Here is a 15,097-nt window from a genome sequence, read left to right on the forward strand (position 1 = left end):
ATTTACTTATCTTCTTTGCTTTTTTCAAACATAATTTTCATTCTAATGGAGATAATCACATTTTATACGATTTTAATGCTTGAGAAAATTATCCGCCATGAATTTTCATACATATTTCAGATAAAATGAAAGCAATAAATTCTCATAAGTCTTTTTCTTCTTCCTCTCTACAACACTTAGTCTCTTATTCTCTAGCATACTATTATGATAATTGCTTATGTACACCTGTTATAATATTAATGACACAAACTGGTTTTTGCACCTAGTCGCTATCTTATATGTGAATTTATGTTGGTATGTTTATATCTGTGCTAGACAACCAGTTCATTTTACGATGTTATCCGAAAATGAGCTTGAATTAGTGACAATGTGGGGATAATTTGTTTTGATTTTTTAGAGGAACTGCGCAGATTTTTAACAGTTTTTTGTGCTGATTTTTTGGATTTTTTGCTGATTTTTTAGATTTTTAACCGTTTTTGATGCTGATTTTAGAGATTATTTGAGAGGTAGAGTCTAAATTGTCAGCCCAAATGCGTAACTTAAGTGTAATCTGACAGTCAATCAATCAATTCCCAATAATTAGTGTCAAAAATCACTCACAAAATGCTTACAAGGAACAACATTGACAGACGCATTATGAAATTTCAAAAACATCACGCATAAATACTTTATGTCAGATGCATGAATAGGAAATAGAAAGAGAAATGAAAACTGATACAGAAACATGAATACAATCCGGTTCTTGTGACGCATCGATGCAGTTACCTAGTTTATTTTTAAATAACTATGTTGCGTTATCTCGTTTAATGTTTCACTTTTATTTAAAAATTTGAATATTTGAATATTTTGTGTCATTTTGGTTTTGAATTCGTGATTGAATGTCTTTTTGATTTGTTGGAATTGATGGATATGTGAAGAATATTGAGATTGATGAGAATGATTTTTGAATAGATTGACAAACAATTTAAAATGTTGAGTTTTAAAGAAAATTAAACTTTTCATGAATTTTTAAAACTGAAAAATTTTATTAAACTTTTATGAAACTTTAAATAAAAAATTGAAATTTTAAAAATTAAAAATATTTGAAAATTAAAGAAATTGGAAATCACAAAAATTGAAAAATTTAAAATTCAAGTTAAAAATTTGATCATTTAAGTGATGAAAAACTCAATTTAAAATTTCAGTTAATTTAGAATTTCAAAAATTTAATTTAGAATTTGCAAATTTAAATATTGAAAATCTAATTAAAATCATATTTTCAAAAACTTGAAATTGCCATAATTTCGCAATTCTAGCACTTAAACTAACTCAAAATGACTGTAATTTAAACTCCAAACCTACAATTTAAAATACGGACAGTAATAAATATAAATATAACTTTAAACTTAATTCCTCTATATTTATATCACTTACAAAAATTCTTTTCTAATCACACTATAAAGTATGCTGAACATTTACTCACATAAACTATATAAGCTTCCAAATTACAACAATTTAGACGAAAAAAAAGAGAAAATTTACAAATGTGAGGTTTTATGACCGCGAGTCTATTTTCTATTTCATGTATTTACAGTAAATAATCACTTTTATGGATAGAATAATTTTTGTAATGTTTGCATTTTATTAAGAAAATGTTTTATTGTCTAGAAACTCTTTTTTTTGTGCCTTTAATTTTGCTTATTGTTATTTATGACTTTTGTCGTTCTTCATTTTATGGAAAAATTTTCATTTTTTATTACTTTATGTTCCCTTTCAAGTTGATTTCTTGTTCTTTTAAATATTTTCCCAAAATAACATTCTTTTGAGTTTGAGGAAATTTATGTCTGAATAGGGTTGGCAGTAACTACAAGATTGGATAGAAACTAAATTATTGTGGTTTATAACTATCGTCATAAAAAGATGAATTTAATCTTTGTGAATATATGTTAAGGAATTCATGTATGAAATTTTATGGACTTCCTGAAGAGTTTATATGAAATTACATTAAAATTCTTCCTTAAAAGCCTCTTAAAGGATGAAATTGCTGTTTAATGTAATCAAGATATTGTCCGGAAGGGACATATAGTCTATAAAAATTTTTAGAAACTAGATCAGAGCTGTCCATACTTTCTTGTGAACTGGCATGCCCGGATCCATGGAACTAATGGAAGGAAGCTGTCGATAGAGATAGTATTGGACTTGATATTGGTATTTGGCAGACGAAAGTCATCTTTAGGCGACATCTGGTTCACAATTGATCTGCATGACCAACAAAGTAAATCAGTAAGACACTCCCGAATAGCAACGGCATCAAATGGTCTAAAATCTCGTCCAGATCGACGTGACTTTGACCCCCATCCATATTCAAAAGAATTCGTCTTCAGGTCAGATTCAGTCGACCTATGACTGGATTTTCAACCATTTCAACGATTTGTGCTTTCTGTGAGACAGTTGGGACAACACTGATCTAGATTTATAATAATGGGTAAGAAGGAAGAGCAGTGCTGCCCAATAATGCAGCAAAGAGTGGACAATCTGATCCAAGGCCACAAGATTGCAAACTTTACTGACAACTTCTGCTTAAAACTTCTAGAAATTTTAAGAAACTTCATGAAAAATGTCAAATCATCTCCAAAAAACTGTATACTTCTTCATCTTTCATGTCTCCAAGTTCCAATTATCAATTTCAAAATGAATCATTTTGTTATTATTGCAAATCAATTAAGAAGTTTGTTCATTAAAAATTGTTTTTTGGAAGCTTCTTATCAAGCTCAAAATAAAACTCTCGAAAATTCCAATTAAGACAACTTTCAGACATAATAACATCCAATAAGTCTTAATTAAAAATTTCACTAAAGTCAACTCAAATTAATTAACTTATTTCAAATTGAAATTGACTTCCAGCACTGCTTTAAGTTTAAGAAATTCATCGTCATGACTATTCAAATAACTCTACATTCTAACGTCAATAACATGCACTAAACGATTGAGTACACATCATTAAAATGCAAGTCGTACGTGTCTTTAATTGCTAGTTTGTTGACCCTTTTCCTATGCTTTTGTATATTCCCAATAATGAATGTAATCACATTAATCTTAATTGCTCGTTAACCCTTTCAACTTGAAAATGCACTAATTCAATAAAATGAGATGGGATGCATAGAATGAATTGCGACTGCATTATCTTGTGATGGATGTGATGGGATTTATGTCTTGTGGGCAAGATTGTGGGTGAACATTGACAGGTATGGGGTGTGAAGGTGATTTTGAGTGATTTAATGGAACTAAACATTGTCTTAGAATCTAAGTTGATTAAGTCCTGATCAGTTCACTGTTCCTTCAGTCTTTATGACAAAATGAGGGATTTTTTGAACTGAAGGAGGCTCTGAGCCCCAACATGCCCCACCCCAGCCTGAATACTTCTCCATAATCACGCTCCTGGATAGATATGTGCTTGAAATTTGAGTAGGTATCAATTTTGGAACTAGATCTATGAAAATTAGAACTAGATAGTGCCAAACTGAAGGACTTGAACAACGCTGCATCAAAAACGACGTGCATAAGGCCTAAAACTATCAACTTAAGGATTCCTGACCTTTACTACCCAGCAATAACTAGTTAAAGCAATTATCCACTTTATCTCAAGTTTAACCAACTCATTGCTTCTCCAATTCCATCAAAACCCTCAAAGGATATCACAAATCATCTAATAATCATAAAAACTCAAAACATTATGCAACTAGAAATTTCTCAGTCATCATAATCTTCTCCATGAACGAGCCCACTAAGCCTCAATTTAAAGTCGACAATAAATAAATTTAAACCAATTCAAGTCACTTTAAACAAACTTTTTTATTTACCGTCGTGTGTATTTACCACACAATATTTTCTAGAGGCTCGTCCAATTGTCATAAAAGGCAATAAAGAGCTCATCTTTGAACCTTTTAAGCAAATTTAAAGATGATTATCAGTAATTCTTTTGAGTATAGAATGTTCTGTGAAAAGATTGTCTGGATAGAATACACAAATATTGTGAGAAAGTACTTTGATCCTGTTTTGTGTACAAGCAGTGTCGGGTGATTTATTTGATTGACTAAAACGTGTGTTACCGAGCAACAAACTTGTTTAGAAGATTTTTGACTGATTTTTAATGGGAAAATTGATGGAATTTAATGATGTTGATGTTATTTTGGATATAAAGTGGGTGTTGGCTTTATAAGGAGTTGATGTTTTGGTCCAATTAGAGCTTGATGAATAGATTATCCTAACAAGCTCCTTGTTTGTTTGGGTAAGGGAGCATGAGGGCGAAATTTCGAGTTTTAGAGCTCTTAAGTAGCTCAAAAATCCAACTCAGCTTCACCAAACCAGTATCAACTACCCAAAGTTCTAGTTCAAATCTGATTGACACCATAGATTGAGTAACTAACTCAATTTCAAAAATATGCGGCAATAAGATGCTCAATCACACGTAAACAGAGTTCAATTTGCTCTACAAACTATACAGCAATACGTCATGCGACTATTTTCAAGTTTAACTTAATAAATTCCTGATAATCAATGTACATTTTAATTCCTTGACATCTAACAGTATCTGTATCAGTTTCATAAAAAATCTTATTCATATCGCGTATCAAATTACATTAAAGATACATGCATCGACATAGTAAATAGATTGTAAGACGTGGAGGCTTGCTTGCTATTCTCATGCAAACACACAAGTTCTCTCTTTTCTTTTTATTTTTATTTAGTATTGCTACTTCTATTTACAGTGAATGTCTCTTACTGTCTATATTATACATAGCACATAAAAAATGTTGATTTAATGCAATTGCGCCATTCTATTCAATGATCTTTTTGACCTTAAAATAGGTCAGCATTATGCGCGACAGTCAAATGAAGTGAATTTTGTCCAATTAGAAGTGAATTTTTATTGCGCATACATTTTTTTGTGGGAAAATTGATGGGAGATTTAAGACATTAATAAAGAATAATGGGTTTAAGATGCGTCTGGTAATTGATGATACAAGTTTGGTATTGGTAAGTCATAAAAATGTCTGAAAGTTGGTTTAAATGGTCGATTGGAAAATTGTTGATTTAGATGTCAGTATGTGGTCTATAGAGGTGGCTTAAGGCGACATCTGAGGGAGGCTATGGATCATAATTGATATGTACGGCCAGCAAAGTACAGGAAGCAAGTAAGTATTCAAAGTAAGTGTTCGAATCCTATCTGAATTGGGCTTAAGAACAGGTTATATTGACTAGCTTTATCATATGTGCATATGATGCTATGCAGTTAGGTATGTAGCATCTGTTAAGGGTCGATCACTAACTGACAGTATGAGCAACAAACCCTAACATAAAAACGAGATGAACTGCATTTTTGGCCATAAAAGTGGATCAAAATCAGCCGTCACAGATTCATTAGGACAACTTCGCGTCTTACCCTCAAAACGGCTAAGTAGCGTTGCCCTACCAGATACGATGTGCTGCTCTAGGAGCTCAATATATCAAAGCCCATCATCCATCCATAAAGCTACAATAGAACTAATTCATAACCTCAAAAAATCCATCAAAATCCCCTCAAATACCCATTAAAATTAAAAATTGTGAAGATCAACTAAAAAATTTCCTGCCTATACAAAGTTTTAATTGAGTCTTAACTGGAATTAACACAAAATAATAATCACTATCTCTTATCAGATCCGAGCACATATATAGTTTTTAATGAACTTGATTATTCCTATGGAAATAAAACTAAACGTTAGCAATAAGCAAAAAAGGCGAGATAAGGCACGTCTAACAAAGACACTGAAAGCGTAAACAAGTAAATTGAGTTGAGACTGTTTATGTTGAAAAAAACGGGAGGCTCGTCTCAATAATAACAATCCACAAACTACTCGACAACGGAATATTATTTCAATTCATACAAATTGTTGGCAATTACGTAAAAAGGCAAAAACATCATCAGCAACAGCATCTCGTCAACATGAGCCGATTGAGGAACTGCGGCACGTAAATCTCATTTTGAGGTCAGTGAATGTGATCGTCATAATTCACTGTCAAATGATCGGTCAATTGGATATAAAAGTAAGTGACATGGAAAGGAAGGAGATGAGTGTTGTCAACAGTACAACATTATTATGACTGCCGTTTACTATGCATAAATAATATATTAATTCAAGTCATACATATATGATGAATAAGAAGTAGTGGACAGTTCATCATATGATTTACACTCCCATAATTTTTTTATTTATTCATGTGAGGATTAAATTTATATTTTTTTGAGGGTAAATACGGGGATAATTTACGCAGTTTGTCTGTGTTTACAAGTATGGAGATAATTTTTATGTTTATTTAATTTAATGCTTTGTTGATTTGATCTTTGGACTGTAATTAGATGCGGGTAAGTAATTTCTGGAATTAACGTCAATTGTATTGACATCCTGTTATGGATTTAAGCAATATTTAAGGCCATTTAAGGCAAGATTTCACAGATTGTGAACTGATTGGAGTCAAGATTCTGTCAAATGCATGCAGGATGTTTTCTTTAAGCTGCATGCTGATCTAGCTGATAAAGTATAATTTCGAATAACAGATCCTAAGTGGGGTTTGAACCCAATTCCTAAGATTTCCGGTACTATGCTCTTCCTACTGACTTATCGGGGGATTTTCGACTACTGCATCGCTTTTCGGCTACTGACAGGCTACTTGACTACTGATTCCATTACAGGAATCTCATTCCTACTCTACAAGTGGCCTAAAACACCCACAAATGGAGCTAGATGCTGTCTAAACTTTAGGTTTCAATTTCTAGTACCTTAACTGCTATAAAGCTAGTTTTTTAGCAATCTCTAGATAGAGAAAGTATTCTACTTAGTCCTAGCAAGCAGGAGAGAGCGATTAAGCCTGTTTATGTCCGTCAAAACTCTAAATTCTAACTCTATCTACCCAAAAAACCACTAAAATGCTCTCTTACTTATTTACTTCCTTACTGACACCATTCTCCGACTTGGAGCCTAAGTTATTACAAAATACCTTCCATCTGACTCTGTTACTGGCCACAAAGCTTGTACAAATTCTCTATTTTGACATCTAATTGACATTCCCGAAAAAATGCGCTCTAATCACCCTCATCCCATGCATTTCCTACTCATTTATCATTATGATCCGCACATTCATGTATTGAAGACTCGAGATATATTTACTCAATTTAAAAATTTTTTTTGAAAGCATCAAGAAAACGTGCCAGCATAGCAAGATGCTCGCTTCTGTATTTTCATCACGTGTCGTCTGAGAAAGCAACACACAAAATGTAAATAAAAACATCGTGCATGATTTTTTTTTTGTTTCTTCTAGTCAAAAAAAGGAACTAAGAAGAATAAAGGAAGAAAAAAAAATTACTAAAAATTCACTCGATGATTGCTCATCATTAGAGCTTCTACACTGTGCTGATTGTCCATACATGCATGTACATTTTTATAGATAATAATAAATAATCTCATTTACGATAACTATGTCTGTTGGCTATAAAACTTCTCCTTATCATAATTCTCTCTGCCTTCTCTTCACTTTGTTGCTTCTAATAAATGAATGAAAAAAAAATTCTTAAGACGGAGAAGAAGGCAAGAAGAAAACATAAAGTCATTTGTACTATCGCAAAAATCGATAAGCGATTTAGGTAATTGAGCTGTTATCACTAAAATATTTTTTTTATATTCATATTCACACCGTTTTTTGCTTGAGTCATCATAACATTGAATTAAGGCGCAAAATATGGATTGAAATTAGGACAAAAGTGAAGCTTCCCCTATCCGCGAGATTCCAAAATTTGTGTATTATTCAAGTCTACCCACGAGAGTAGTGGTTAAGACACTGTTGTTCAAACATTTTTGGGAAACGGCAAATCTTGGTAGTAAGCCACGATCAAAACCGAACACAGCATGCGGCAAATGACAGTTTGGGCAGCACTGATTAGAGTATCAGCTGCCAACATTAACAAGCCGAGTTCAATTTAAGGAAATTTAGTCAGATTCAAGTGTAAGGCAATAGAGCCCAAACTCAGGAAATTGCACGGCTCAGGGTATATCAATTCAGGAAGCCCAACAAACTTGGATGTGTTGAAAAGGACGCTAGAGTCCTCAATATCCCGAACTGGCAGAAGGTTTCGAAGGATAGAGCTTTCTTCAGACATTCCCTTTGCGGGGCAATGGGCCCTCGTGTGCCCCAGCCAAGGAAGTAAGTAAGTAAGCCCATCCACAATTTCTATGTCTCTTATCACAAGAAACCAAGTTAACCTGACTAAAACAGCGAAAAATTTACCATATACGACTTTACGTTCCCTTTGATAGACACGGAGTCGTTCTGTTGTTTTCTATTAGCAAGTTCACTGAACCCTAACTTAGGCTCGATTGGCATTCTACGATTGCTTTTGATAATTAAATTATTGTTTATGAAAATTTAATTTTTAAAGACATTCAACAAATCCAACCTAATTTCCATTGGTCATGAAGATCGTGATCCAAGTCATTAATAATATTTTATATAAAAAGCTCAATTGCTGTATAAAAGCTCAAAACATTGGCTTTCTTCTGTTGTTTAAAAAAGTTAATTGACAAAATAGCAAGCTTAAAGAATGAAAGTATCAAAATTATTCATATTATTGTGCTCAATAAGTGCTGTGTATTGTGGTGGTCCATCACGTTGCGAGCCATTCGTTAGTAATTTTCATGCATTTCAACAAGTTTGGACACATATGACTGAACTCTTTGAAAATCTAGTTTTAAGTAAGGATACATTTATATTCTGAAAAGGACAAGTCGGTTAATCGATCCATCCTGATTTATATCGAATCCGATACCTAATCAGCGTCATGTCGACCTGTGCCGGATTTTTGATGGGTTAACCGATTATTGTATTTTTTTTTTTTGAACGAAACCTCAAAACTTCTTGACTAAACATTTTTTAAATCAATTATTCACAGACGTTGCATCATCATATCCTATATTTACACCTGCCATCATCGGAGGTTTGGAATGCCGACTAAGCAGTGCCATTGAATTCCCTGCAGATGTAATAAGTCGTCTGTCTGGAGTCAATGCTAAAGAAGTAGTTGACATTATTAATGGAACTTCAACTCCTGATTTTGGATCAACACTTGACTGTGTTGGTGATGATCTTAATGACATGCAAAGGCGTATTTTTGCTATTTTTGAGCATCTGATTCCATATATGTGGGCTTCTCCTGAATGTAAGTTTTGGGGATATTTATGATGAAATCTTCTTTAATATTGGAATACTTTTAGCCACTCCAAATGACTGCGATGAAGTCTTTTCAAGAATCAAACCATTATTCTTATTTGGACCTGCTTTCAGCAAGCAATTAGGGGAAGTATTGAGATGTAAGTTTTTTGATCTTTTTGTTGAAATTTTGATTAATTTCTATTAATTTTCAGACAACAGAGAAAGCTATTCGTCCCTTGGAATTGAAGATTTATACCTTAATAACTTAATTCCACAAGCTCCATGTCTATTGTCATCTGTTAGCGAAGCATTTGGTGCTTTTTTGAACTGCAATGGCAGCATAGTTGCACAATATTTTTATGATGAAAGCATTGACCTTCCATTTCCATTCAGCTGTCTTGAGCCTGGCCTTAATGTTGTAAGGAGGAATGCTATTCAATGGTTTATTGATCTTTATAGCGGTAAAATTACATCATTTGATTTTCAAATTCCTAGCTAAATAATGATTTTGGTCGACATAAATGAAGAAGGTATTGCTATAGCTCCTTTAATTAACTAGAATCTGGCCTCTGTATTACTGCCTTTATTGGAGTCTTAAAAGTTTCATGGCTAATCCTTCTTCATTTGTGTCCTTTGGTAAATTAACTACTTTAAGCCAGTCAGACTAAAGTCGCTACCCTACTTTTTAGAAATTAACTGTTCCTTTACAAAAAATGTACATAATTCTCAAAATATTGAATAAAAATAAAAGTGAGAAAAACAAAATAAAATATTCAACACCTTATAAACTTATTGTTTATGGGACATAAATGGTCACGAGTATTGGAAAGTCGTGATTGGGTTAAATTCCAATTTTATGAAGTTTGAAGAATTTTTTAGAATTTTTGTCTTTAGGGCTTATCGCTCCCAAACAGACAAAGAGCATTCTAATGAGTATAGTCACATAATTGAGTATGCTTATTATCTGTTAAGGTCCGAGACTTCGTAAGTTTCAAATTACGTCAATCGAAGTTCGACATAATCGCCAGACTTTCTATTGCACGGTGTGAATATATCCACATCGGCATTCTAGCCCTTACACTACTTTTTACCAGAAATTGAAATAAAATGAAAATTCTTTCTTGTCTGAGCGGTACCACACAAAGACAGTTGATACCAACAAAACCTCAAATTGAGATTTTAAAGTGGAAAATTCTAGAGAAATTCTCAAGTATATGATAACAATTAAGAAGATTAGAGGTAAACTATGCTGTTTTGAATTACCAATTTGATTGATAAAGCATAATCAATCTCAAGTCAGAAGTAATGAAAAATTTATTGTCAATTTAATGACGAAATTTATAGAGGAACTGACACAATTTTCAGTGATATCGCGAATATTTACTGATAATCCATTGAATTTTGCCAGACTAAACTTGATTATTTGAGAAATTTTTACAGCACTTGAAGATACTGTTTAAAAATAGCTGCTTTATTGAACTATAAAAGAGAAATATTCAGACTTAATTGGGGATAATTGATAATCCTCTACCATTATCTTGGTAATTAGTTTATTGACAGGTGATACTTAGTGTAAGAGTTGATTGATTCTTTATTAGAAACGACCTTGCAATGACATTGAAGTGATCTGATGTTTTGGGGTAAAGTGTAAGGTCAAAGATAAGGATGTAAAATGTTGAATTGATGCATTTATAGCAAGGGACCATTCGGAAATTATGTAGATCTATAAGGAGGAAGGGGTTGCTAAACCCATAATAAGTAATGAAGGAGTGCTCTATACACATTTCTGAACAATCCCTAATGAATGTGATTTCAATCAGAATCCCAATCAATTGAGAAACATCAATTTGTAGCCCTGAGTACCCCTGAGTACCCCTGTGATCATGTGTCGTGTACCCTATCCGCAATTCTACCCCATCACTGCATAAGAAGTTTGATTCAAATTAAGTTACTTAATTCACCCAAAGCTTTCAAGCTCAATAAAATTGCATTTCACTGAATCTCGTCCATCTGATTATATTTAATCAAAAACTCAATTGCTGATCATCAAATCCCCTTCTCAGAAGATTAAAATAAAGCATCCCAAGTCGAATTATTGCTGAAAATTCACAATTCTATGAAATATTTTTCTCACAAAACATCTTCAAAATAGCTCCGAACCCTTTTATGTCTGTTGTTCAAATACTTCTACATAAGTACCTACATATGTTCATCCCCATACCGAAAGTACATCTCACATTACCCATCATGTTATGTACAAATTTTTGTTTAAAAATAAGAAGAAATAAGACTTTTTTTTTGATAAAAATTTCTTTTCATTATTAACATCATCTGTATTAAATAAAAGAAGGGGAACCGAGTGACATACATGGAGAAGTTGCCGACATGGAGCATTTGAGGCTTCGCTAAGCCTCTACTAATACCAAATCCGTCTGGCATCCATAAGACTGCCATAAACAGGCGATTCCCATTTGGTAACATTAAAAGAGGTTAAAGAAGCCTTAAAAGCTCCGTGGACACTTTAAGACACAACTCGACCCCTAGACGGACCACCCTTTAAAGTTCCTAGACGGACCACCCTTTAAAGTTCCTTAGCTGAGCCTTCTTTACTTATGTCCCTCGGGAGGAGATGAAAAAGTACGAGATATGACCTTCAAGTAACGAAAAGAATGGATGAGAAAAAAAGATGTGCTGGTTATGGATGATGAAAAGAAAAAAATACGAAGGATATAAACTCACTTATGTGATATGATAAGATGATGAAACTTTCATCGTTTTTTTCTTTTTTCGAGGATAATATGGACATTGTAATGATGATGATGATGATTAAGGTACTTTTTTCTACCTTTTCAGTTTCCACTTCTATAACTTCAATTTCCCACACTTGAGAGTCAATTTTATTTTTATGAAATAAAATGAAAATTTTTTTGCAGTGTCGGAATTTATAAAATTTTGCAGCAATCTCGCCTGATTACATTAATTATCGCAACATCAGATGTTTAAAAGTAATTTAATCAAATAAAAAAAAATGAGAAGTCACGTTTCTTGTCAGACTTTATTTTGATTTGTATAGTGTGTCGAGATAGACATGACGCTTAATGTGTTATGACAACAAGTTCAGTCCTGTCCTTAAAAAAAATTATATATAAAGTCTTGTAAGACATGATTATATTCTTTCTTTTTTTGTTAATGTAGATGGATACTATGATGAAATTTGCACAATTTATTGCTAAGAATGTTTTTGAGGATATACTGTGGAATTTTGTTATCAATTTCTACTATTACTCGACCATTTCATTCGAATTTACTATCATAGTATATTTCAGACACCACATTGCGACGGTGACAAGTGATAAAGAGCTAGACATCTATTGACGTGCCAGCGTGGTGCCAAGAGTCAGATATTATCGTAAAAATTGCAATTTTCTTCCAATTCTTTGAATTTTAAAAGGTTGAATAGTGTCTGAACCAGAATTGGCAATAATCTGTTTTGGACTGGAGTCTGCAGTTCAGGAGAGATACCCTGGCATTTTTTTCAGAGGGGCCTCCAAAGTAGAGGCGCTTTCTTGAACAAATGGAGTGTAGACTTGGTGTAGACTTCCCAGAGAGTTCCGAATTTAGATCTAAACCTTGCAGCATAGGAACGTCACACCTTCAATTTTTAACAATATTGATATTTTATGAGGAACTGACTTAATTCTGACTCTGAATCTGACCAAATGCCAAGTATATGTCTCTTTTAGCACTTTCTGATACCGCTTAATACACCTCTAACGACCAAGCTGTCTATGTTATATTAAAGGATAGATCAAAAGGTTATCTACACAACCTTGCCGTCTGAAAGACAGTCTTACAATCAGTCTAGGTACAAAAAACATCCAATTAAGGATTAAATATGATAAGCCACCCAGTCAACTGACAACTCACATATTCACCAAAATGAGCGCCAATAAAATTGGGCATGCTCATTTTTGTGGGCATGCTGAGGATACTCTTAAACATACTCCTTATCTGCTCAGGTCAATCTCAATTAATTCCCAACAAATCAACAAACAGCTAGATCTGTGCTAATAATTTGATTAGCTTTCAATTTAAGATCCAGATTTTTGTGGATTAAAGCAAGACTCAGAACAACAATATCAAATTGATTAGATCGCATTTTTAGATTCATGAAAATTGCCTTATTAACAAGTTTCGAACAGCTGAATTAATGCGTAGAAAAACTTGAGAATTTGCCATATGATATTGATATATTGGCTATTTTGCGTGATAAATTAACTGGTTTGAACTGGTTTACACTAGATATAGGAAATACAGCAAATTTCACTCATAAAAAGGCAATCTACATCACAAATTGCAGTTTTCAGTGCTACATATTCCAGTCTATACCTCTATGATCTAACTAAGCGAGCCCCTTTCTAATCAAATCATCACAAATCTCAATTAATTTACATTTAAACATCTATTTCCTCTCAATTCCTTTAGAATATGACATAAAATAGTTAAGTAATCAATAAATCTTAACTAGACTGTCGTCTGTCATTATTTCCCATCCATAAAAATCATAAATTCCCGCCAACAGCATCAAATGTTCACAAAACTTCACACAAAAGTCACAGCACTAAAGGGAGGATGAACTTCTTCATGTGTCCCATGTCATGATACACAATATAATTCCTATCCGGCATTAGAAGTAAGAGGCCAAAAAAAAATTCTAAACATCATGATTAAGCATTGTATTCTTTATGTCCTTATAATAAAAGGGATATTTTAAGGCTTTAAACGCCCACAATGAATGGATATGCCTAATAACTTCTTATGGGAATTAATTTTTTTTTTTTCTTGTCTTACGTCCCTTAGCGGAATTTTTCCTTTTTTTGTTGGATATAAAGCAGTTGTGGGCAACCTTTATTGTGCTGCGGCACATCTTAGTGATAAGCATTGACGGCTTATGGTTCATGGGATATTCAAGAATTTTTGGCAGTTCGCGGCATTTAAGGTTGTCGACTACTGAATATTAAGGCATAAATTGTACTTACAAGTGTCGCTCTTTGTGCATCTTTTAACTTCAAGTCCTCAACTTTATAATTTCCTTCTTGATTGTTGATCGTAATCCCACACATTTTAATGCTTTGCCTTAATTGTTCACTTCCTTTCTTTATTTTTCACTAATTGTTTCGCGTAGTCACTTGTAGCTTAATTGTGCATAAAAAAAAGTTTCCTTCAATTTTTCAACGACTTTTTAAGGTTCCTAACTATTGCGGCGTATTATGTAAATTTGAGTAATTTTTAAGTTCAACAGGTTTTTTCTTGTCAATAATCTTTAGACACAGTCCACTCCCGGATTGAAAAAATTTTTTTCTACTTCCACTAAAATATATAAATTGAAATTCTACTTGTTGAATCGCCGAAGGCTTGAATGAAACTGAATTAAATAGTTTCTTTGCAGTGTTGTCTTATTAAACTAGTCACTCCGTTTTTTTCGTTTGTCGTAACTCTCTACGCTCTCACGCTCACTCTGTTACTCATGTCTCAATGTGTATATTTAATCTAATACCGCATTCGTAGTGTGTATTGATACATAAGTTCAATACTTACTGACTTTTTTTATTTTATTTCTTTTCTTTTCGTTTGTCAACGATATGATTATGTTGTGAGGTATGGTAAGTTGGGGAGTTGGATGGCAGTTTGTCTGGGCTGTTGTTGACTTAAAATAGAGTATGTCTACTTAATTGCGGCCCTACTCAAATTTAGCCTCAAAATTTTCAGAATGAATCTTAAAATTGTCAAAAATCTCAGATTTGACCTTAAAAATCTCAAGATAAATCTCAAAATTGTCAGATTTGAGATCAAAATTCTCAGATCAAATCTCAAA

At 33.0% G+C, this 15,097-nt stretch overlaps 2 protein-coding genes across 2 annotated transcripts in view; one reads left to right on the forward strand and one right to left on the reverse strand.

Moving 5' to 3' along the window:
• LOC139093183 (hexokinase-like) overlaps window positions 1–14,661 on the reverse strand; it is a 28,743-nt gene extending 14,082 nt beyond the window's left edge. Inside the window, exon 1 of the mRNA XM_070643793.1 lies at window positions 14,262–14,661. Within this exon, the coding sequence (XP_070499894.1) occupies window positions 14,262–14,345 (84 nt within the window). The 5' untranslated portion in view covers window positions 14,346–14,661. The remainder of the gene's footprint in view (window positions 1–14,261) is intronic.
• LOC139093296 (uncharacterized) lies at window positions 8,615–9,721 on the forward strand. Its single transcript, XM_070643976.1, has 4 exons — window positions 8,615–8,765; window positions 8,963–9,229; window positions 9,285–9,380; window positions 9,435–9,721. Exons 1-4 carry the CDS (start codon window positions 8,615–8,617, stop codon window positions 9,719–9,721), a joined length of 801 nt encoding a protein of 266 aa, XP_070500077.1.
• Window positions 14,662–15,097: the final 436 nt, after the last annotated feature.

The sequence above is a fragment of the Chironomus tepperi genome, unplaced genomic scaffold (assembly GCF_022539635.2).
Source record: "Chironomus tepperi strain 1889 unplaced genomic scaffold, CSIRO-AGI_Ctep_v1 contig_335, whole genome shotgun sequence".
NCBI lineage: Eukaryota > Metazoa > Arthropoda > Insecta > Diptera > Chironomidae > Chironomus > Chironomus tepperi.